At 38.1% G+C, this 24,440-nt stretch overlaps 2 protein-coding genes across 7 annotated transcripts; both read left to right on the forward strand.

Annotated features, from left to right (window-relative positions):
* The first annotated feature begins 452 nt into the window (after positions 1-452).
* On the forward strand, positions 453-14,267 carry Stv (BAG domain-containing protein starvin). 4 transcript variants are annotated; one of them, XM_070316438.1, is made up of 4 exons: positions 5,868-6,124; positions 9,150-9,524; positions 9,767-11,233; positions 11,439-14,267. In XM_070316438.1, the coding sequence occupies exons 2-4, from the start codon at positions 9,516-9,518 to the stop codon at positions 11,820-11,822; spliced, it is 1,860 nt and encodes a 619-aa protein (XP_070172539.1). In that variant the 5' UTR covers positions 5,868-6,124; positions 9,150-9,515; the 3' UTR covers positions 11,823-14,267. The 4 variants fall into 4 exon arrangements, with proteins under 4 accessions (XP_070172537.1, XP_070172539.1, XP_070172540.1 ...); XM_070316439.1 differs by having other exon boundaries at positions 5,868-6,005; XM_070316436.1 differs by lacking the exons at positions 5,868-6,124; positions 9,150-9,524 and adding an exon at positions 453-767.
* An 849-nt stretch (positions 14,268-15,116) lies between these two features.
* LOC138945161 (alanine aminotransferase 2) lies at positions 15,117-24,292 on the forward strand. Of its 3 annotated transcripts, none has more exons than XM_070316452.1 (6): positions 15,117-15,201; positions 18,531-19,247; positions 22,030-22,362; positions 22,684-23,128; positions 23,339-23,607; positions 23,701-24,292. In XM_070316452.1, exons 2-6 carry the CDS (start codon positions 18,927-18,929, stop codon positions 23,977-23,979), a joined length of 1,647 nt encoding a protein of 548 aa, XP_070172553.1. In that variant the 5' UTR covers positions 15,117-15,201; positions 18,531-18,926; the 3' UTR covers positions 23,980-24,292. The 3 variants fall into 3 exon arrangements, with proteins under 3 accessions (XP_070172553.1, XP_070172552.1, XP_070172554.1); XM_070316451.1 differs by lacking the exon at positions 15,117-15,201 and adding an exon at positions 17,440-17,563; XM_070316453.1 differs by lacking the exon at positions 15,117-15,201 and having other exon boundaries at positions 19,175-19,252; positions 23,701-24,290.
* Positions 24,293-24,440: the final 148 nt, after the last annotated feature.

Here is a 24,440-nt window from a genome sequence, read left to right on the forward strand (position 1 = left end):
ACGTCTCCGCGCATGCGCTAAAAAACCGCGCGCTTATCCAACAAAATACTAATATTAATTAATGAAACAAACAATAAAACTTATTCGTATAAAGTTTATCTTTCTCCTTTCAATGTGGAGACAAAAAGATAAACTAAATTAATGCAGCCGGTTCACTTGTAAACAACAAACCTTATACCGTCATGTATCTGCGCTGACAAAAGAAAGACAAGAGGTAAATTGATATAATTTATATTATAAGATATATTACAATAGAGAAGACTTTACCGTGTATATATTTAAAGTTTTTCTTGTTCTAATTGGTCAATTAGATGCTATTCTGTCATGTGAGCGGATTTTGGAACACAATCCTACAAGTGAGCAGGGCGCTTCGAACGCCATTGGTCTGTCGGTGCGCATGCGCGCTCCATCAAACGCCATTCGTTCGTTGGCTAGCGGCGCAGCGCACATTCAGTGACGCGTGAACCTTCGCGCGAGGAGGGTGTTTGTTTCGGCGATCAAGATACGAGAGAGACAGAAAGAAAGCGAGTACCTCTTCGTGTTATTGAGAAACCGACGAAAAGCGCCGTGTCGTCCCCCCGACGACAATGTCGTTTCACTTTCGCGACTCGCCGAGATTCGCGGACCGACTGCGCGGCATGTCCGACGACGAGCTACTGCGGGAGGTCAAGCAGAGATTCAACGAGGACAACGAGGACGCGTTCTTGGAATCTGGCAGGCGTACCAGAGGTGACTCCTTCGATCGGCCCTTTCCGCATTTTCCGAGAGTAAGTAGAAAATTGATCCCGTAACCTTTTCCCTCTTTTCAGCCTCGTGTGTGTTTGGAATCCACCATCGCATTCGAATATCTGCTCGCCAATGCATGCCAAGGCGCTCTCTCATTCACCTTTTTATTCTCCCCCTTTCTTTCACCTTCTTTTCTTTTTTTCTCAATCGAATGAAGCGTATCTTTCAATTTTTGTCCCATCCGTTACCAAAACTACTCCAAGTATTGCAACGCGTGTTTCACGCTTTTACTTTTACTCTTCATGGTTAAATAAATATGTGTGCATGTATATGTGTGTGTGTGTGTGTGTGTGTGTGTGTGTGTGTGTGTGTGTGTGTGTGTGTGTCTTCTCTCAAAAGAGGGGAATAGTTTTTGGAGTTAATATTTATATTTTAGAGTGAGATATAAACATTGATGCAAGTACGCGAGAATGTTGTCGGTTACGTTTGCAATGCCGTGTTTGCGCGCGAGATTCGAATCGGAGCGACTTGGCGCGCGTGCCGAATTTTTTCTATATATTATTATATTTATAGCGCCGTCCTAAAATCGCTGCTACTGACCATCGTGTCTCGGTAGCAACGAGAGACGATCTTGGTCGCGCATCGCTTTTTCTTCGATTATTCTCGTCGTCGCGATATTTTCACATCATAAAAAGAGTACCCGCGATACTCTTGGATGTTTTCGCGAGCGGAGATACAGATCGCGTAAATATGTCGTCATAGAGGTAAATATCGCTGCGCGAAAATTAAGATACGTTAATGGCGCTGTCATCGTGACAGATATATACAGGGTGTTAGAAAAGTCTGGAAACGGTCAAATATCTCGAAAACGAAACTTTTCTGAGAAAAATGTTTCGAATCAAAGTTGTAGAGCTCTAAGTGGCGCATCATATAATAATATTAATATGACCTTAAATAGCACCGTCAAGGTCATATAAAAATCACTTTGAGTTTTTTAAATGGAAGCCCCTATTTTTCATTACATATTCTTGTAGCTTATTTCGAGAGCTTTCCGAAACACTATAATAAAGTTTTTTTTTTTTATTAAGTACTTTTTAAGTTATTTGATATTTTAATCTGACATATTTTGATAGAAAAAATTAAATATCTCGTAAAATATTTAGTTTTCGATAATCTTACCGTAATACTTTTATGTACAGAATAATGAGACAAATCAATTAATATAGAAAATAATTGTTTTTAAGAAAATTATTTACATTTTTTTTTTTTTTTTTTCCACTAATTGCTTTGTCTCATTATATATATGTACGTTCCAATATCTCATCACTCGAAGGCACTTTCAGCGATGGTCGTTGTCTCTAGAGAAAGATCACTCGATTATTATCGCGACGATTAAAGAGCTCGTCTTTCTTTCTCTTTCTTACTATATGATGAGGAAAGAAAGAAATTTCTGGTTTTATCGTAAATGTCGCCGCGACGGAAATATACTGATTGTAAATACGCTTTCCATACACTCCCTAACTTCAATATCCCGCGAAAGGGCCTTTTATCGTCATTCGTGAATAGATTTGAGAAGCGAAATAGCGTCCTATCGAACTGAACCCTCTTGAAACGAGTTTCGACAGCGCGTATCGAGGGTAAGCCACCCCTATCGATCTCGGTTTGCTGAGAGAAACGACATATTTCTGACCCTTCCGCGTGTGGGCGCGCGTATATTTCCCGAGTCCCTTGATACCGAGAGATGCGTCGCGTTGCGTCAAAATCGTATTACAAAACTTCTAAGCATTATTAGCAAAATTTAACGATAACGAGCGATTCGTCCGATCGCAATTTCAAATTGTAAACTTTAACGGCTTTATAAGCTACTTTCTCGAAACTAGGTTGATCGATGCGATTTCTCCTTTCTCTCTCTTTTTTTTTATTTTTAAATGTGTTTTTTATTTCGCTTTTCATATTTCTCATCGCAATAATTTGCCGAAAACCGGCCGCTCGATTGAATTTCGTAAAAGAAATCCGATGACGTTCCGGGCAAAACGATCTTCGCGACACGCGACACGAGGTATGCTAATTGGCGCGTTGACAATGCGGAACAGGTGATTCGGTTATACGTACAGTAATAGTCTATGTCTATTAGGCAGAGAGAAAGAAAGAGAAAGACAGAGAGAGGAAGAGATAAGTGTGCCTATTACGTAAAGGAAATTGTTGTATCGTCAGTATGTATGTGTATGTGCTTCGGATAGCTCTCTTCTTGTCGCGTCTCATTTCCTCTTTAAGTCTTTCTTTTATCCTATCCCGGAAGGAAGTATATTACGCTCGACACGAATGATTCATCTAATATTTGAAGATGCGCGAGATATTTGTAAAATATGGAAAGAATATGTGATCTTTAATTTCTCTCTCGTGTATCTTTAAAAACGGCAAAGGTATTTTAGATTCAAACGTTAGAAATGGTTCGACATGAAATTTCTTATTCCGTGAAAATATTGCAAAATAAAGAGATGAATTCGCAGTAATAAACAAAAAATATAGAATAAAATACCTTTTTCTTTTTTCTTCGGAAAAATCGAATCTGAAAGTAGTAAGAAACATGTGGTTTTCACGATCTTACGGCCTGCAATAAAATGCGTCGTCGCGGATCTACGTACAGCTATATGTACGATTGGCAGTATAGAGAGTTGCATTTACACACGTTAGCGTTATTTATACACGTTTAACGTATTAAACTTTGCCTTTATTACACAACGTGTCTTGCATAACAAAAGAGTAACGATTGTCACTCCCTCTTTCAAACAGTTTAGCTTCACAATTCGATAATTCGTAATAAGACTATCATTTCATAGAAATGCCTTAAGGTTATATGTGTTATATCTCAAAAGTAATGGAAAAATTATGAAAAAATACATATCGTTCCGTATCGCGTTTAAAAGTGACAATAAAAATTTCACGTTGATTTGCGACGCGAATTAAAAGTTATTTCGACGATAAATAGAAATTTTTATACGTATTATAGATACGCTCTTATTCGTTACATTGTCGATATTTTATATTCAATATGAATATTGCAATTATTGCAATTTTGCTATTTTATCAATGATATGGTTCAAAGGAAAAATATTGTCAATTGCGATGTGTGTAGTTTTGCATTTATTTATCTAAAATTTCGTTTCTGTCATAAGCATTTGGAAAGAAGACCGTTGTATACGAGCAATCAATACGAACGTTTCGACGAAAATCATTCAATTTTGCAGTACTCTGCTAGAGATTCGATTTCTTAATGGATGAAGATGAAGCATTAAACGAATTTCACGCTACGGCTACGCGTTTCTTCCCCTTCTCTCCTCCGAATGAATGGTCTTTCGTGGCGGACTCGTGCCACCTTCTCGCGGCTCGTGCTCTCCTGATACCGCTATCGATCACCGTAGATCATCGATCGTCATTATCGATGATCCCGCGAACGATCTCAGCCAAGTCGCAGCTGAGCGCGCGACGCCTTTCGAGATACGGACGTTCGATGTATATCCGGTGGTCTTAAAAAAAAAAAAAGAAAATCGTTTATTACGCGATCGCGATACGTTATGTCATTTACTCGCGATTGATACGCAACATGAGCGCCATTTAGGGTTACGTAGTGAATGTGAGTCGCGCCGCGTCATTTTCGCCGAACTCGTTATCCCGTGCATAACATTTGCGATTCATTCATCGCTATATATTTCGCTCTCTAGTCTGTTTTCCTTAACCGGACGTTTGTTTCTCTCCTGAAAGATATCGAACTCTGCTCGATATTCTCGCGTTACTCGTAACGCGGAATATTTAAGTGCAAAAAAAAATGTCCCTTCTGTCTAAAAATATATTAGGTTACGTCTTTCCTTCCCTCCCTATCTCCCATACAGCACAGAACATTGCAATTACATTGCAGTAATATTACAATCTTGCCAGTTGTAATGTAATATTGTTGAGACATTATTGGAACATAATTGTAATATTTTATGAGAATGTTACAGCAACATTTCAAAAACATTACAAAAAACAGTTTTCGGTAATCGCTAGTTCGTTTGTTTACCGCTACGCGGCGCGCGTTGCGTTATCTATCCCGCATTTAAGTTTCAGTCACGATGATTACATAAAGCTTGCAAAGAGCGGCTAATAAGATTAAAGATATAACTATTTTTATCAGTTTAATTTATCCGATACAATCCCAACACAGGGAATTCAGATGTTGAAGTGATTGTTCAGTAATCGGATACATAAATATCGAAAAAAGTTAAAATTATTCGTTAATTGTCTACTTAAGATGTAAAATAGAGTCTAATATCTATATAAGTAAAATTTTAACTTTAATGAATGAAATTATTTAATCACTATTATTTTCTTAAACTTTGTAAATTATTTATAAAATAGCGATGTTAACTAGATAACAGGAAATTGTTAAATAGTTTCCATTCCTATATAAAACCAAAAATTTGATAACAATTTTTTAATATGCACGATATTTCAGATTTTAATAAATAAACTTCGAGAATATATAAAGACATCCAAGAGTGAAAAAACTCGTAATTGCGTAAATTCACTATCTTTTTTTCTTATTTCTCTTGGATGTCTTTATATATTTTCAAAGTTTATCTATCAAATTTAAAGCGTTCTGCATATTTGTAGCAATGCATTTCAATATTACAAATACACTGCACTGTAACATTACTGTAATATTACATTGTAATATTTCTAAAGGCAGACATTTCAACGTTGCCGCAGACTTGCAGTAACATTGCAGAAACATTTCGCAATTTCCATGGGCTACCTCTTTATATTGTTCGAGAAGGGTCTGTTCGTTTCACCAGGTTTATCTATCTACCGGCATTCATATTTGTCTGTGTTTTTCAGAATAAAGAAAATGCGTATTGACGCTTCGATAAGAACACGAGACGAACAATACGCGCAACAATTAAAAAACGAACGAACCCGTTCTCGTCGTCAGATTTATAGCGTTTTCTCGATAGATAGAGTGTGAGAGAGCGAGAGAGAGATTAAACGCGAGAAGATTCTAGCAAATTCTCTCGACCGCCTTCGCTCGCTGTGGCGATCACGTGGTCACGCAACCCACACGTAATCGCGCATTTAAGTTGCCCGCCGCAGTCCACGCCTAACGTCAGTCTCGCTCTCGTCCGCGTCCGCGACGGTCGTGTATGCGCACGCGCGCTAAAACGCAACACGTGCGCATGTTTTTCTTCGCGAGAGAAAAAGAGAAACAAGTCAACCTTGAAAAATTACACCAGTGACAGCGAGTAAGGAAGAGACGCAACACAAAGTGTATAGTGGCTCGTCGCTTATGTAATCGCGGCCGGAGGCAGAAGCGCGCGAGGAAAAGTCAAAAGAGAGAGAGAGAGAGAGAAGAACGACTTGTGTGAGTGTCATTGCGAGAAAGAGAGAGTGTGTCGTGCGATGTATGTATGAGAGAGAAAGAGATATACATATAGATCGTGAGATTTCGAGAAGAATCTCGCGAGAATCTTTTTCTCGACGTCTTCCAATCGCGCTTTCACACTCGTACGGTAAGAGCTGCGAAATTTATATCCCGATATCCGGAAAAAAAAGAAAGGAAAGAAAAAAAATTATACAGAGAGAGAGAGAGAAAGAGAAAGAGAGTTCGTGTCGCGTATCCAAAAACGGACGCGGGCTCAAAAACAGGTCCAGAAAATGGACTCGCCTGTCATTGTGGACGCAGCATCCAAATTCGGACGAGAGATCGATCTGGACCGCTCGTTCCCCGTAAGTGACGTTACATCCACTTCTTTTTTTTTTTTTGTTCTCTTATTTTCTTTCTCGCGCGACTCGGGAACGAAGACGAGAGAAGACGAGGAAGGTGACGCGGAATCGTGCCTCGGTATATCCTTATTCGGAGAATACATAACCTCCTCGCAAAGCTGACATTCTCGAGTTTTTTTCGTTGAGAAAAATTCGTTGGATAATCGGTTAATCGCTGACAAGTAGAATAAATATTTCGCTACGTCGCGCCACGAACGATTAACTCGCCATTCAAATCCCGATTACAAAATGATATCGATCGTCTCCTTTCTAGGAAGACAGTCCGGACCTTTTGGAATCGGAGACGCGCGCGAGATATTTCCATACGTTTTGCGTTTTATTCCGCTCTCGCTAACGTCCTCCTGCTCTTCCCGTCGAGGATTATATGTATGTCTCCCCCCCCCCCCCTCTCTCTCTCTCTCTCTCTCTCTCTCTCTTTGCCTGCTCCTCGCATTCCGCAACGAGATCGCGTGGAAATCAGAAATAGCATTTACGTGGAACTCGACGTATTTTTTGCAGTTAGAAAAAAAAAAATGGAGATATTACTGCGGCTCGATTTTTTATTCTCCGAGAGAAGCTCGGAAAAGTTTAGATTATCGTCTTAACCAAAGATACGAAAACGTCGTAATAATTATTCGGATAAATTAACAATTAACATATATCGAACATTATGAAATTGCGCGCATATGGGAGAAAAAAAAAAGACACGAAAAATTATCGCGGATAATCGCGCGCGCGCGCGCGACCGCCAAAGGTGCCGAGTGACCGTGACGTCACGAGCCCATTTGGACGCTTCGTAATTATTATTATCGCGATCGATAATCGCTCTATACGCGATACGACATACATACGACGTATGTTACGTCGCGATTCCGCGCGTTCCGACGTCATTTTGGCGCGTTATCGGATAATATACGATTACCCTATCGAGAGGCTCGATCGCGCTCCAAATCGCGATTTCGCGCATTTCGAGGAAACGAACACGACGTGGGGGACTACTTTATACGTGGCAGCGTTCTTCCGCACATCGAGGATGACGTTTACGTCGCGGCGGTTCTGGAACGCGTGACGAACGGCTCGCGTGGGCGTATTTGCGCGTGCTCCAACGAGACGAAGACGGGAATAGGAAGGGAACGGGACCGAGTACGATCCTCGTCGTCGTCGTCGTCGTTGTTCCCCCACTTTCCCCTCTTCTCCCCCTCTTCTTTCACGTATGAAATCATCCGGTGCAAATAGCTTTTCCAGAAGAACAAAAAAAAATCTTTCTTTTCTCGAACATTCTTCGACATTTCCAAGAGTCTATTTATTTGGGCGCGTGCATATGTATACATGTTGCGTGACATTTGTCAATATTCAAATTTAAGATTGACGATATAACGCGAATTTCTTGATATGACACGTGATATTATATCACGCGACTCTATATTTTTCCGATAATATTAGGTGTACAACTTTGCTTCCGCCGTTTTTTTTCCGAATTCGAGGCTTTATTGTAAGAAACTGGTTAGGCGTTTTAAAATTGCTTGTTGAGTCACTCCCAATGATCGTGCCAATTCTTTTTGACTTTGACTCGAGTCTTCATTAAGTAATGTCTCCAATTCTGAATCTTCGAAAACCTTCTCTCTTCCACCGCTATGCCGGTCTTCGACCGTGAAAATCACCGTTCTTGAAGCGTTGAAACCACTCGCGACACGTTCTTTCACTAATAGCGGCTTCGCCATAAGTATTTGAGAGCATTCGATGAGCCTCAGCCGCAGATTTCTTCATATTGAAGCAGAAAATTAAAACCTCCCGCAAATGACGAGAATTTGACTCGTAAACTGACATTTTCAATGGAGAATAACTTTATGATGCAGACACAAATCGACTAATGTTTCTATGGGATTATGTTGACAGATGCCCAAGTTTATCGCGTGACGTCTATGATCTATTTATTTCGACCACTACTTATCGCTAAAGCCATCTATAGGAAAACGGCGGAAGCAAAGTTGTACACCTTATATATTGTATTTCTGATTTTATTTATTTAACGCGCTCATTATAGCACATTGAGAGCACAAATATATAGAAATCCATGGGAAATTTATAGCAGTTATATTATTGGCAAAAATGAAAAGCTCGCGAATAAAAATTTCTCAATAAAATTTATTCCTCTGGGAAAAAATGAAAGATGCGGGGAAAAAAAGATACTTATATAAAACATTAATATCCATTCGTAAGTGTCATTACGATTATTTTGATTAATAAGAATGTTTTCTAAAATTATAAAAGTATCTTTCCACGATTTTATTACGAGAGAGTTTCTTGCAACGATTTTTATTATGTACATATATGACGAATGAATGAATGAAACGGTAATTTTTGCTCACATTGACAAAGCGTAACATATTTTATGCGTGTCTCGTTTATCGTCGTGTCGCCTACTTTCTCCTTCAATGTTATTTTGTAAACCTAGATTAGGTAGGGAAGAATTTTTGAAATATATTGTAGTTTCGAATAAAGATATTAATCTTTAGCTTGTCAAACGGAGCAAGGATGAATAAAATTTTTAGACCTACGCAGAATTAAAATTTGAAAAATCACTAAATATTATTTACGTATTGTAAAGTCACAAATTTCCACAGGTGACAGATAAAAAGAGTGAACGCGGCAACGGCGTTGCGTTTGTGAATTTTGTGAGCGCTGGCCAGGGAGCCGGCAACGTCGTGCCGAAAATAGGAAAATCCGATTATCGGGTGTAGGTGCGCGTATATAAAGCGCACGTTTCCCGTTCTCTTCTCTACCTACTCTATTTTTCTCTTACTACTGTGACTTTCTTATAACGTCCATCCGCCGTGTTCCGTTAAGTGGAACAACGACGTGACCTCAATTCGTCGCAGAAGGAGGAGAAGGTGGAGGATTCGTCACCTCGTGCCCGATTACGCGCAATTTCCCCTTCAAGGCGCCCTTGTTCGCGCTTGCTTGCTGGACGGATCGAAGAATACGATTGAATGTCACGCGTAATTATCGACATTAATGCTCAGTGCGTCTGAATCTAGTGAAAGCTGGGGTACACATAATGTCCGGCAGTTGTACGTGTCAAGCTGACAAGTGTGATAATATATTAAATTACGAAAATATTAATTTTTATACTCTTTTTTTATATATTAAAAAATTGTGAAACATTTCTTTACTTTTGGGTATTGCTTTATACCAGTAATTATACGTCAATATTAACTTTACACGATCTTTATTCTTGCAGGGTTTTCCGTTCGAGGACGAGGCCGACATCTTTGATCGTCCGCGAGGCGACAGCATCCGCGCGCACCTGGACAATCTCGCGGCGCGACATCCCGATCTCGCCGAGCATTTGCGCGGTCCGCCCTGGCCATTCGGCGGCTCTCTTCTACGCAACCGTCGCCATCGACGCCGCGGCTCGGGTGGTAGCAGCAACGACGGACAACAACATCAACAACCGGGTCAGCAGCATCAAGTGGACGAGGACGCGCGTAGCCAAGCGAGCGGTAGCAGTGCCGCGAGTGGCGCGAGCGCCGTCAGCTCGCACAGCGGCGGCGAAGCGGACTTGACGTCGTCATCCGCGATACCGCAATACGGTCTGCGCAACACGGTGGACATAGGCCAGCAGCAGCGGCGCCGCAATATGGAAATAAGTCCGGAGACGAGCGAGCGCGGTCAGCGTTCGATGTCGGCGCCGCCGGAAAATCGGCAGCAACAACAACAACATGGCCAAGATCAACAGCAACAACCGCTTCCCAGCCAAGGACAGAGATTCGTGTCTCGAGTAGACATCACACCGCAACACAATCAACAGCGCGCCCAGTCGCCCAGCAAACCATCGAGCAACGTTCGGCACATTCCCATATTCGTGGAAGGCCGCGACGAACCTGTGATGTCGAAGTTTGCGACCGACGATATACCGTCGTCCGCGTTGCCTCATCATCACCAGCGGCAACCATCGCCGCCGCACTTTCACAGACCATCACACTTTAATGAACACTTTGGCAGACAACAATGGCCGCCGTCACAGTTTCAAAACACATTTTACGATCCGGGCTTTGAGCAACCGCAGATGCGAAAGCATCATCAACAATCCCATCAGCAGCAGCCACAATATTATCAACAGCAACCGCAGCACCATCAACAGCAGCCGCAGTCGCAGCACCATCAACAACAGCCACAGCCGCAGCACCATCAACAGCAGCAGCAGCAGACTCAACAGCCACAATATCAGCAGCAACAACAACAGCAAGAAATACCGAAGCCTAAACCGCCGGTCCCAAAGGATCCTCTGGAGAAAGTCGCCCAGGTACAGAAAGAAGTGGATAATCTGGCAGAGCAGGTGCGACGTTACGTCGGCGGCTCTCGACAAGACAAGAAGTACATTTACCTGGATGAGATGCTGACGCGCGAACTACTCAAACTGGACGACATCGAGACGGAAGGCCGGGAAAATGTGCGGCTGGCGCGTAAAAACACCATCAAAAGCATACAGGATACTATCAGCTTGCTGGAAACGAAAGCATCACTCGCCGACCAGCAGGAGCAACAATCTGTTATGCAAGAGGGAGAAGAATGCTCCGAGGAGAAGGATCAGCAGGAAAAAAAGATCTCGCAAGCTCCTGAGCTTATGGATGTGGACGTGAAGCAAGACGTGAAGATGGGCAACGAACCGATACCTCTTCCGCCGGCGCCGTTATCACCGACGAAGGTAAGAAACCGCGAGAATCTTGAAACAAATCGCGTTAAAATTCAAAATGTTTTATTATCAATAGTACATAAAATTTTCCAATGGTAATAAATTTCAATTTATTTTTTATTCTAAACTCTATTATTTCATTTATTTCTTTTTCTATTATAATATTTATAATAGACCGTTTTAATTAATTTAGCATCTTATTTTTTGTTTTTTGCAGACGAAAATAGAATCTTTGGAAAGTGAAAACGCAATGGCTGTCGAATCCGCGAATCAGAATGTCGCTTCTGTTTTCCAGCAGGGCACCGAGATTGACGAAAAAAACCAGCAGGAAATAAAGAATCGCATAATAGAAAATACAAAGCAGCCTAATGTTATACCGACGGACGAAACGACGAAACTCGCGGAGGACGGAAAATACGGTGATATGACGACACAAGATAAGGATGCGACGCTGAAACAGCAGACAGAGGAAACGAAGGAGGGAAAGACGGAATCGCCGAGGCTGCAGAAGAAAGTGAAAAAGACGAAAAAAAAGGAGCAGCAACCGGTGTCTGAGCAAGCGATTCCATTGCCACCACCCTTGACGGAGAGCACAAAATAAAAGAAGTGTCATGTAGCTAGACGTGGGTAGGACTCGAGAAAAAGAATTGTTGTAAAAATGAGTATGAAGATCACCGAGAAAGAGAATTTTGTGTTTTCCTGAAAGGATGACGGAAAGATTTCGAAAGACATCGAATAATCGCATTGCAAAGTGACTCGACAATTGCATAAAGGCGTTGAACGCTAGCGCGGCAGCTGTCTTCTCCCTCTCTCTCTCTTTTTTTTTTTTTTTTTTTTTTACTTTTTTCCGTTGCCAAGCTAGAATCAAACTAATCGCGTGCAAGCCGTGCAATCAACGAATTCTGCGAGTCCGCTCGTCGTTGCCTTACGATGAGGCCTTTTCTCTTTTATAGAATGGAATAAACGCGAGCGAACGATATCATCCGTAAGTTTGCGCGAATAGCTGACTTCCTTGCGGAAACGGTCTTCTCGAGTTTTCTAGAAACGGCTGCGTCTATATTCCGTTATATTTTTTCAAAAAAGAATCTATATAGAAGAAGAAATCCGCGTAGGGATATACGCGCAGCGGGCAAACTTTTCTCTTTCATCGAGATGACAGTCTGTCGTTCTTCTAATTTATTTACCGTTTGCGGTCTGATGACGAGGGATTACGAGATGAAAGACGTGTCTAATTTATGTGAGATGAACTCGAAATCGCGCGCCAAAGTTACACAGTCGTTATTCTCCCGTATAATCTAAAAGAAACAATCAAAATCCCAGAGCATGTGACTTCGGGGACATCTTATATATAGAAAGAGATACGTTTACTATATATAGTTTACTATATAAAGAAGCGCGCTATATATTCGTCCATCGAGCAGACCAGATTCGTAGACATTTATTTAAAATAACTTTACATGATTCTACACGCAAAGATCGCAGTCCTATATAAATAAAATATATATAATAGTTTGCACAAAATTTGAGAGAGTAAAAAAGAATTGTATTTTAGAAAATAACACGATGATAAAATACGATTTGATATGCAAAAAATTTCGCGACTTTTTCCATCCTGTTTTATTCTTTGCGCTTCTCGCATGTGTGCCGAATGACAGATTGGTCTGCTCGGTAAGTATATACCAGCATTGTAATCGGTACAGTATTACGTGGAATGTACACGTAACGACGATGATAAGTTAATACTGATTTCTTATTGCACGCCTATTAATGATTAATAGGATGCCTATTATTAATTTATTGTATGCCTGTCTGCGAGATAATTTCTTGTTTGCGAGTTGTATGTTTGTTGTTCACGCTAATAATTGGCCGCATATCACACGCACGTTTAACGTGTCATCGCCGCAACGCGAAGTATGTAATATATACATATGTACACACTTTACAATCGTGAACGTTCATGATGATGTCCTTCGTTTCTTTCTTTCCAGGATTGTACAGGACAGAATTCATGCAACATGTTTCATTTAAGATAATTGTATCATACATATTATTTTTTGAGAATTTCTTCAAATGTTAACCAGAGAATAATTAAAATCATATCTGCGTAATTGAAAAAAAGATATATTAACCGTTTCAAAGATATCTGAGATATTTACAGTTGTAATTTCTTAAATTTAAAAGAAAATTAATTTAACGGGATATATGTAAACTCGGATGTACGGAATCTCGAATGATTGAAAACAAAGAATTAATTTTAATTTGAAATTTCTTTATCAAATCAAAATATTGAAAATTATGAAGCGACTAGATAAAGATAACGTTTTGACCATTATCATGTCTTCGCTTAAGAAAATTCGGCTTTGATCTTCGCGAAGAGTCCGTACGCGAAGCTCGCCGCACGAATATTCAGTGGTCCAGATTTAGCGTTCGTTTGGAATTCTCAAAGCGTCAGATGCGCGATGCTTGAGAAAAATCGACTCGAAATATCAGAGATTCGAACCTCGTCTATTTGAAGGCCTATATTTATATAAATATTTTAGAATCTTAAAAAAAAGTATCTTACGGGGTATCGCGTAGAGAACGAACGTGTATCATTCTTAAAGATCCTCTGAAAACCTGAATCATTACTCGATTTTTTATTGAATCAGTTGATATTTATTTCTAGAAAATAGCTAAATTAATCAGAAATAACTGTCATAATTAGGCTATAAACGTAAATATATTACGTATAGAATGCTTATGATTATAATATTTAGCCGCCGTTTTCGGCCAAAATCAGAACAGAGTCCAGGCTCTAACTCGAGGATCTCTTTCAATTTCTCGTTGATGATGATGATCTTCATTTACCTCCGTCTTCTGTTCTCTCCCTTGCATCTGCATGGACCCTACTTTTCAGGTTGCTGGAAATTTTATATATTTTTCTGATATGTGAGATGTGTGTGTGAGAGAAAGAAGCGTACGTGACGAAAGATATACGACGAAGATGTGTGACTATTTTATGGGATTAATCCGAAAAGAAAGAAAATACAAAATCTGCTCTATATTATTCCACTCGTTTCATTCTCCAGAAATCAGAAACCGAGCGTGAAATAAATGTTGCCACAATCGATATTCTATCGATATTAACTCGTCATAATTCGACTTTGTTGTAATCTTTTTCTACGATATGCGCAATTTGTGGGAAAACCGCGATACCAATGACCTGCTAATAACAACATCCGCCAAACGCAGCTGTTGTCTCGTCCATTGCCAAATTCCTACGAATTGTTTGCACTTGACGCGCAACATTTTAACTGTCATCTGGGAATATCTCGTTCGACCATGTGGCGAGAGAAACAACTTTGACGTTAGTCATCCGCGATTATTGATATTTTTCGCTTATTATAAAAAAGGGACTGGTGTAAAAATACTTTTATGATCGACAGTGTGAACGCGAGAGAAAGATATCTTTTCTGCTTCGCGTCTTATTTTATTTAAAAAAAATATCTTATAAAATATTACGTTTCTTTTTAATTAATGGAAAAAATTCTCTTTGTGCGTTCGCGCTACACTCGAAATTATTCGTTCGATAAAAGTGAACGATTTGATTTTAGATATTTCTCACGTTACTCAATTGCTTTTTCATTAATCGGCGAGCCGGCGCGAATTAATTTTCTTCTAAACAATTAATTGTCAAAATTATATTTATTTCAAATCGCAGATCTTGTAATATCATCGAGTGAGATTTTACGAGCTATAAACTTGTTTAAATTTCAAGAGAACAAATCGTACTCTACAACAGACAGGCGGATAATAGACGACGGAGAACGAGCGGAACGTTCCGCGAACTTGGCACGTACGTCAGCTAAAAATAGCGATCGGTTGGGCTGTTGGAGAGCGAACGAGTTTTTGCGTCGCTATCGCGTAGTGCGGGGAATCCCGTTGAGGATGCGAGATGCGACATGCGACGCCACGTTGAATCTCGCCTGTCAACAGTCGAGGTACGCTTCTTCGCAATGCATATTTTCGTCGATACCTCTCCATCAACCTGTAAAAAAAAAAAAAAAAAAAACAACTAGCTCTAAAAAAAAATATGCATTCTATTATGTCTAAAATTGCTAAACAAGAAATTCGCGACATACTATGTATTTTAGATTCCAATCGATAGTTTCAAAAATTACGTTAAGTAAAATCTGAGTATTTTTTTAGGAATATTCCGGGCCATATACGCAATAATAGATTAAAAAACACATAAAAGAGCAAAGAAAAATTTTATATTGCCTAAATCTGCACTTAATATTATTGTGTAAGTGTGGCTGTATATTATAAGTTATTATAATTATCATAAATTTTTGATATGCTCAAGGCATATATAGAGCCCGTATTTTTAAACCTTGCATATATTCTATATCTCATTGTCAGTCTATTTCAGCTACATTTTCCATATTTTTTTATTCTGTTTATTTCTCCAAGTCTCAAAAATGCACATTTATTTTATTATAAATGCGAAAAATGTAAAAGATATTTTGTCTTACAGATAAAATGTCTATATTTGTATTTTATCAATCGATTGTCGATAAGAAAGATTTTTATTTTATTCTCTAAAGATTAGAAAGAAGCTGTAACTGATGGCAATAAGCATATAAGTATTGCCATCTCTCGTAATTTCTCGACATTATTTTTTTATATTCTTAACTATTACCTACCGTTGTTAAAAAATAATCAAATAATCGGGGATAATTAAAATTAATTTAGTATTTTATCTTTCCGCACGTGCATATTGAAGGTTATCTTTATTAGCGGCCTTTTATCACCTTCCAGTTTTTCCGCCTCGCAAAATTATCAGTCCGCAAATAATTTTTCAATCCTAAAACCTCTGAAAGTTTAGATATTTGCGAGAAGATTAAATCCTAAATTATATATTCTTCAATTCAAAAATTCTTCGACGCACGACGAATTGTTGGCAAGGCGAACGTAAGAGATGTATACTCGACTATATCTAACTCACCCACACGTGCACTTATATAATAGCGGTCGCTCCAAAAATATATATATATACATTATACATATATAAAAGTGGAGCGGTAAATGAAAAATGTAGAATCGCAAAGTCCTATTACTATGCCAAAGCGGCATCAGTAGTATCAGAACTGACAGAGGAAACAGGTGAGCCTCGCAAAAATCCTCCATTATAACTTTTCGATTTACGAACGACTATATATATACTTGGACAAATATGGTATGCGTGCCAAGCGATATGTATATCGCTATAAAAGACGCGCAAATAGATTCCCGACCTTCCCGAAACATGATGTTTTCCGAGTGTTCTGATAATCGATCAACCGGGAGTTAATCGTCCGGTCGCAATCGATCGTTGGAATATGTATAGTTTCATCTCCCTTTTTTAATTAACGAAATGGTAGATAAGATATCTCGCTATGTCGGCTGTAATTTCACGTCATTTCAAGTTCATAGGACGGAGTCCGCGACCTTTGGTCGATTTGATACGCTTCTCATCAATCTCGATTGCGTTTAAATATATGGTATACGAAATTTACTCTTCTTAGCTGCGTCTTTCTTCTGGTCTCTTCTTCTTTCTATCTCTTCTTTTTCTCCGTCTCTCTGTGTTCACTTCTTCCTGTCAAAATATATATATGTTTATTAATATTTCCACGATAAATATTACCATCAGATTGATATGATCCTTTTTTAGATAATTGGAGGGTGATATCAATGTAATATTATTTTATTATTTCTGTATATTTTTTAATAGATAAAAATTAAACCCAACTTGAAAAATGCAGTACAAATATCGAAGGAAAGAGCGAGATGGAAAGAAGATGCGGAAAGTACCAGATAAGATGAAGAGATATGTTGGCTTTATATAGGATCGGTAATATATCTGTATCCCTTTTCATCTCTTACGTGCTAAACGATCTAATCAAATTTATTGATAATCGAAAAGTCGATTAAAAAAACACGAGAAAATCTTTATTTTATTTTATATTATTTTATTAATATTAAAAACTTTTAAATGTACATTTAATTATGAAAATCACGATGAGAAAATAATCAAAAGGTCTAAAAGAAAAGAAGATGATAAAAATTCATTATTTATGAAGCAACATCTTATTGTTAGATATAGGATTGAAGTGGATCTTACGAATTACTTGAATTCGCTTCGAGAGTCACTGATTTCGGGTGATCCGTAGAAATGTACGCGAGACGAAAAATAAGACGCGCCTGCGCGAGGCTTTGCGACAAATCGTTCGCTCTCTCACTGTGCTTTCAAGGAATGATCCAGTGACATTGTGAAAGGCGCGAAGAAACAGCGTGGTGCTCGCGATACATAATTCGGTCACGGTAATTATTATAAACTATTTCGCACGTGTTTGTATTCCTCGTATTCCTTAAATAATATATGTATTATTTCAGAGAATGTGCATATATTATATACGTATATAGGATATCTCGCAAAACCATCGTACGATACGTTAACAGCCTCTTTTGAAGGTTGAGAAAATAGAGTCGAAAATCCTAAAAACAAAATGATCAAAATTTGATCATTGCATAGCATAGAAATCGCGCGCTCAGGTCTGTAACTATAAACTATCAATCTCTTATATCTTTATTGATTTTCCGTTGATATTGATTTTCATTACACAGCTGATTTTATCGTTTCTTAAGTATTTGGCAAACGGATATTATAATATTAGCAAAAGTAATAACTATTGTATGCAAAACGTTTATATTTTCTAAATCTTTTGGAAATTTAAATTTTTTTAAACATTTCGCATATAACAAAATTATAACTCGCTAATAGTAATAAATATTAGCTAAATTAAATTGTGAAAATCAATAACAGACGACAGATTGATACACGTGTAATTATAGTTACGGGCCTGAGCGCGCCAATTTTCTACTTGTCTAGTAGATGTCATCGTACTAGATGTCATTAGCAAACTTTGATCGCTTATAATTTAAAAATTATAGCAATTTCGATATTTTTGTATTAGGATTTTTTACTCAATTTTATCTCCAGAATACGCTATTAAAATTTTGTACGATGTTATTGAGATACATATACACATACACACTTATATAACGATATAGAAACCGTCCCACAATTTCATCATCGACTCACAATATTGTCAGCGATATCAAATAATACCTCCAATAAAAGTGGAAGAGTTGTAGAAGATCTTTGTTTCGCACACACATATCTTATTCTATATTTTATTTGCGCGTCGATTTCTTTCGTATCAAAACTCAATTTTCCGTTAATAAATGAATAAATCTATCAATAATTCTATCATGTCTCTTTTTGCAGGACAGCGAATCGCTATCCACGATCATTCGTATTCGCGCGGGTCATCATCTCCAACGCATCTTCGACGACGCATGACCCAGGTGGCGTGTCGCTTGGATCGAACTCCAGTCCACAGTGTCATATAGAGGAGAGGCTCGGAAACGTGTGTGTCCTCCCCTTTCTTCGTCTCGCCACGCAACTCGCAACAGCTGTAATCGTCAAGCTGACGTGGTGTGCGCCTGATTTTCCTACGTTGATTCTCTTTGAGTCGATCTGCGAATGAGATAGGAGAAAGAAAGGGCAAATAACCATCGTCACGAAGGAATCGTCGAGTAATAAGAAGACGGTCTTCGTGGTGGAAAAGGAAGAGAGATAGGAAAGAGGAGAAGAGAAGGAGAATTAGCGGAGACCCTAATCATGTCGCACGCGCGTCTGCGAAGCGCCGTGATCGCCGGTGGCTGGCCGACAAAGACCGTGACAACGACGATGACGACAATGATGACGAGACAGAGTGCCGGCGGGGCGCTGCTTGGCAGAGGGGTAGGGATGACCGATAGCGGACCGGTGTCCTCCGCGCTGTTCCAGCAAACGATCACTCCGTATCGCGGCATGGCGGTGAGCCCGTGTGGCAAGGTCCTCACCGAGGACAATGTTTTCTTCAACCTGCGCAAAATGGAGTACGCGGTGCGTGGACCGCTGCTCATCAGGGCGCTGGAACTCGAGAAGGAGCTGCAAAAGGTAAGGTAAGCTGAGTCGGAAATTGAGAGAGCCAACATGAGCGAATTACGTTATCACCTTATAAAATTCTACCGTCCAATCTAATTTGTTTTTTTTTTCCTGAAGAAAGAAGAACGCGTAAGAACGCACAATGATATACTAGTTTGTAGAATATAATGAATATAAATTGAATGAGAGAATGTGGATGAGTGGTGGAAGGAGGGCAAGAGGAAGCGCGCTCAGTGACAGACCGCGAGGTTGCCATGGTGAAACGCCAAGTGTTAAAAGCGAGAAAGAGGAGAAGAAAGAGAAGGAAAATAATCGCTAATTATACCTCTGTCTAACTGCGAAGTGTTGTATGGAACTCGATGATCGACTTGATTTAAATCCGACGAGTAAAATATATATATTGTATATTTTAGCAAGAACTCTAGCAAAGAACTCCAAAATGGAAAACTATCTCTGCGCGCGAAAAATAAGGATAATTTTATTTACAGAAAATTTTACTTCTCCATTTCATGTCTTGAATCCATATTTTTTTTTCAAACTGGAAAGATTACGCGAAAGTTTCCATTACTTTAATACTTACAGCAACTTCTACGTTTTCTTTCTTTCTTATTTTTCAAACGAATTGAGATAAAATGAGTTTTTCAGCTATGCAGTCAATTGGACAATTTATTGCTTTTTTTTTTTTTTTTTTTTTTTTCCAAAAGAGGGACCATAAAATGATGAATCAGACGATTACTTGTACATTCGTCGAGTTGTTATCTAAGAGCAGAGTGTACGATAAAATATATTGGTAAAATATATTATAGTCGCGCAATTGCGGTTAACGGAGTATCACATATGACAGAATGTACAGAATTGGAAAAAAATGTAATGATATTTATTAATTATCTTATGCTGATTATCTTTTATTGTTTCATTTCGATCAATAAGACATATGTATGGTGGCAAATGTATGGCAGTGTTTACAGCGTCATTAGATCCACTCGTTTTATCAAGAACCGAATAATCAGTAAGGAGTCATATAGAAATATCGAATTAAAGTATTGTATGTGTCGTATCTCGAAGAGAATGAAAAAAATATATTTTTTTATATTGCATTTAAAAGAGACACTTTAAAGAGAAAATTTAACGATGATTCACAACGTAGATCAAAAGTTTTTTAATAAGAAATTTTTACATATGTTCTTCTGGAAACGGAATAATATTATTACATACAGTAAAAAAAACAATAGTAAATTTTTCAGTTTTCTTTTGTAAAATTACTTTAAATATTCAAGATCATTTATTATAATTTACAGATTATTCTTTTTTTAAATAATTAAAGTTTGCTAGAATTGGGAATAGTGCGTGTCTTTGCTATCGAAATATATTCATTTTTTTTTTCAAATTACATATAATTACATACAGTATATAATTATATATAATTGTTACATATATAATTACATATAATTATATACAATTATATTCATGTCCAATTTTGCTCCCTGTCCAGGATATAAAAATCAAATAACAGCAAATGATTTAAATAAATAAAAATATATTATTATTATTAATTACAAATGCATTGTTATGCAACTGTTTTGTTTATATGAATATCATTTATCTTCACCCGGAAAGTATAAATATTAATATTTGCAATTCAGCTATTTTTTACAGGGACTGTATAGCTAATAAAACTGATTGCGAGAAGTAAAATTATCGCGAAGATAAAACATAATTTTAAACGATAACGCTGCAGATGTATGTATTGTTGGCTTTATTTTTTATCCTTGTACAAAGTGTTTCAGAATAAGCAATTTTTGGAAATGCTTTTTTTCAGAATAGCTTCCGATCAGCTGATTTTGAGACATCCGGTATTTCGAAAAGACATTTTTCGTGCGTTTTAAAAATAGGAATCAGCTACTAATGTGTTAACAATCGGTTTGCTGAGAAAAGAATAGAGACACGTATTTTGTTTATCGCGCATCGGGGCAATTATGCATTGAAATAATAATACCAATGAATCGCAGATTGATGAATCGTCGTCATTGAATGTGTATTCTCGCGCTTCTCTCAGTTTCACACGTAATTGCGTAACATCCGTGAATGACGCAATTATATAGTAATGAAGCTTGTTGACCAGTTTAGGAAGGCAAAAATGTTTCGCATTTTCATCTATTTGAAAATTATTTTTAATTTAGGTAGATTAATCCGAAAATTGAATTTAAAAAAATATAAAATTGTGTGTGTTAATATGTGTGAGGAAATTAAAATAAAAATAGATAAGATTAGAATAAAAATAGAATAAAATTTTAAAGAGACGTGTACAAATCATAAAAAACATATATGTTATTTTCTATACAACGTGAGAGAAAAAAATTGTATTAAATTAATATCGAGGATATAATATTTAAGGAAAAATTCGCATTGTCGAAACAGTACAGAAAACAAAATCACGTTTGTTTCTAAAAAAATCGGAAACACTTTAATATACTATTTGAATTAGCGATCGAATCGTATCAAATCTAATTTTTTTATTAAATTTCAAACGAATCTTGTTTCAATGAAGCTTTAATTTGAAGTTTAATTATCAAAATATAAAATTGTAAATAAATATCTGATATCGTAAAATATCTGGTTTCTAATTGACTGTTTTCGCAAAACTCGTTAAATGTTCTTAAAGTTTAGATAAAAAAATGATCTGCTTGTGTTTATTAAAAATATTTTGACAATTATATATACATATATATATCTATATATATCTTAAGAAAAATGTTAAAATTGCAATTAAATGTTTAATATTTTCTTCTCGCAGGGGGTTAAGAAACCTTTCAGTGAGGTGATCAAAGCGAACGTGGGCGATGCTCACGCGATGGGCCAGCAGCCCATCACATTTTTGCGACAAGTGTTGACCCTGACGGTATCGCCGAAACTATTGGATGATCCGAGTTATCCAGAAGACGCGAAGGAACGCGCTCGGACAATTCTCAAGAGTTGCAAGGGCGGTAGCGTAGGCTCGTACTCGGAATCGGTCGGCATCGAGGTGATCCGTAAGCACGTTGCACACTATATCCAACAACGCGACGGCGGTATTCCTTGCGACTATCACAACATTATCCTGTCGAATGGTGCTTCTGATGGCATCAAGGTGTGCGCGGATTTGAAGTCTTATTGTTTAAATGTAGTTTTTTTTTCTAATTTAGTTTTTTCTATCTGAAAAAAAAAAGTAAATATAATAAAAAGTATTTGATATTGAAGACAAATGTATGTTTTAAAAATAGGAATAAAAATTATATTATTCAAGTACATATACATATACATTTACGTATATGTATTGAAGAATAGAAATTTTTAAACTTTTATGTCTTTTGGATAAATCCATCATACTAGAGAGAGAGAGAGAGAGAGAGCTCATCAATATTCCTGTTTTTCCGTCTTTTCTTATCTAATTTCCGATTTTTTTTTCCAGTCGTTCCTGAAACTATTCAACGAGATAATCGACAATAAACTGCCCGGCGTTCTAATCCCGATTCCGCAGTATCCTCTCTACTCGGCGACCTTGGCGGAATTTGGTTTTGCGCAGGTCGGATACTATCTCGACGAAGACAACAAGTGGTCGCTAGAAATTAGTGAGTTGGAACGAGCATTGGGGGAATGCAAAGGCACGTGCAATCCGCGGGTGTTGGTGGTGATCAATCCTGGTAACCCAACTGGCCAAGTACTGACTCGTGCGAATATCGAAAGTGTAATTCGTTTCGCCCACAAGAATCATCTGTTCCTGCTAGCCGACGAAGTCTACCAGGACAATATATATGATAAAGACAGTGCATTTCATTCTTTCAAGAAAGTCATGATGGAGATGGGCGAGCCGTATTCGAAGATGGAGCTTGCGTCGTTTATGTCCATCTCAAAAGGTGCGTAAAAAAGGATGAATAAAGTTGGAATTTGAAATCGTTAACATTAATTAATTAAGGAACATTCCATCTTAAGTTACATTCACGAGTTTGTTCATTTTATCGCAAAGATTCACAACACTGAACAATTTAATCAAAGGATATTGAATCTAAATTACTTTTACCAATATTTCTCAGGAAATTTTATAGCTAAATTATATTTTGTTTCAGGATACATGGGCGAGTGCGGGATCCGCGGTGGTTACAGCGAAATCATCAATATGGATCCGGAGGTGATGAAAGTGTTGCAGAAATCGATCTCCGCAATGCTATGCCCGAGCGTACTCGGCCAGGTCGTGATGGATGTTGTGGTGAATCCGCCGCAGCCAAACGAACCATCATACGACGAATTTCAGAAAGAGAAGAAGGAGACATTGCGGTCCCTGGCGGAGAGATCGCGGCTCGTCGTTGATACGCTCAACAGTATTCCAGGATACAAGGTGACTTGATTTTTCTGCGAAGGAGTCGATAGGAAAGCTGCTCTCGATCGCACTTAAAATTGTACATTTTCATAATATTTCTTCTCTTTTTAGGCGAATCCAGCGATGGGCGCAATGTACGTGTTCCCGCGATTCGACCTGCCGCCGAAGGCAATCGAGGCGGCGCGAGCGAAAGGCCAAGAGCCGGACGTCTTCTACGCGTTCAAGCTGCTGGAGAGCACCGGAATCTGCGTGATTCCGGGATCAGGTTTCGGCCAAAAACCCGGCACGTATCACTTCCGGACAACAATACTGCCGCAGAAAGAGAAGATAAAAACGATGCTCGAAGCGTTGAAGCAATTTCACATAAAATTTCTCGAGGAGTACAGCTAAATCCTTTTATAAGCTCCCGTAGAAGTTGCGATTACAGAAAGAATGGATCAATGAGGAACGCTCGTCTAGAGGATATCTGCATGAATATTAATTTAAAATCCAAACATCGCGAATGTAAAATATTTTTGTTACGATTAATGAGAGATTCACTATTCACCAAGAATTATTGCATCCAGAATTATTATTGAATTGTATAGAGTATGTGATAAAAATCAAAATTTGTTCAATGTAAATCACGCTGTGAAGATTTACAAATATTTGTAAATATATCGTAATTATCATCATATCAATCTAACATATATTATGTAACAGAAAAGAAAAAAAAATTAAATGTTATATATGTATATTACAATCAGATTTCTATATCTGTTCTCTCTGATTCTTATAGGGTTTTTTATCACCATAAACGAAATTTTTTTCTTTTGTGCGTTCTTTTTTGCCATTATTTTCTTAGTTAACTA

Source organism: Polyergus mexicanus, unplaced genomic scaffold (genome assembly GCF_030449975.1).
Source record: "Polyergus mexicanus isolate NDT 795.1 unplaced genomic scaffold, iyPolMexi1.0 SCAF_3, whole genome shotgun sequence".
NCBI lineage: Eukaryota > Metazoa > Arthropoda > Insecta > Hymenoptera > Formicidae > Polyergus > Polyergus mexicanus.

Bases quoted from the DNA above. Each gene is read 5' to 3' on its own strand.
- Stv (XM_070316436.1), top strand. From the start codon at position 588: ATGTCGTTTCACTTTCGCGACTCGCCGAGATTCGCGGACCGACTGCGC. The intron at 768-9,766 runs GTAAGTAGAAAA...TTATTCTTGCAG, and splicing joins CCTTTCCGCATTTTCCGAGA to GGTTTTCCGTTCGAGGACGA. The intron at 11,234-11,438 runs GTAAGAAACCGC...TGTTTTTTGCAG, and splicing joins CGCCGTTATCACCGACGAAG to ACGAAAATAGAATCTTTGGA.
- LOC138945161 (XM_070316452.1), top strand. From the start codon at position 18,927: ATGTCGCACGCGCGTCTGCGAAGCGCCGTGATCGCCGGTGGCTGGCCG. The intron at 19,248-22,029 runs GTAAGGTAAGCT...TTCTTCTCGCAG, and splicing joins TCGAGAAGGAGCTGCAAAAG to GGGGTTAAGAAACCTTTCAG. The intron at 22,363-22,683 runs GTGTGCGCGGAT...TTTTTTTTCCAG, and splicing joins GTGCTTCTGATGGCATCAAG to TCGTTCCTGAAACTATTCAA.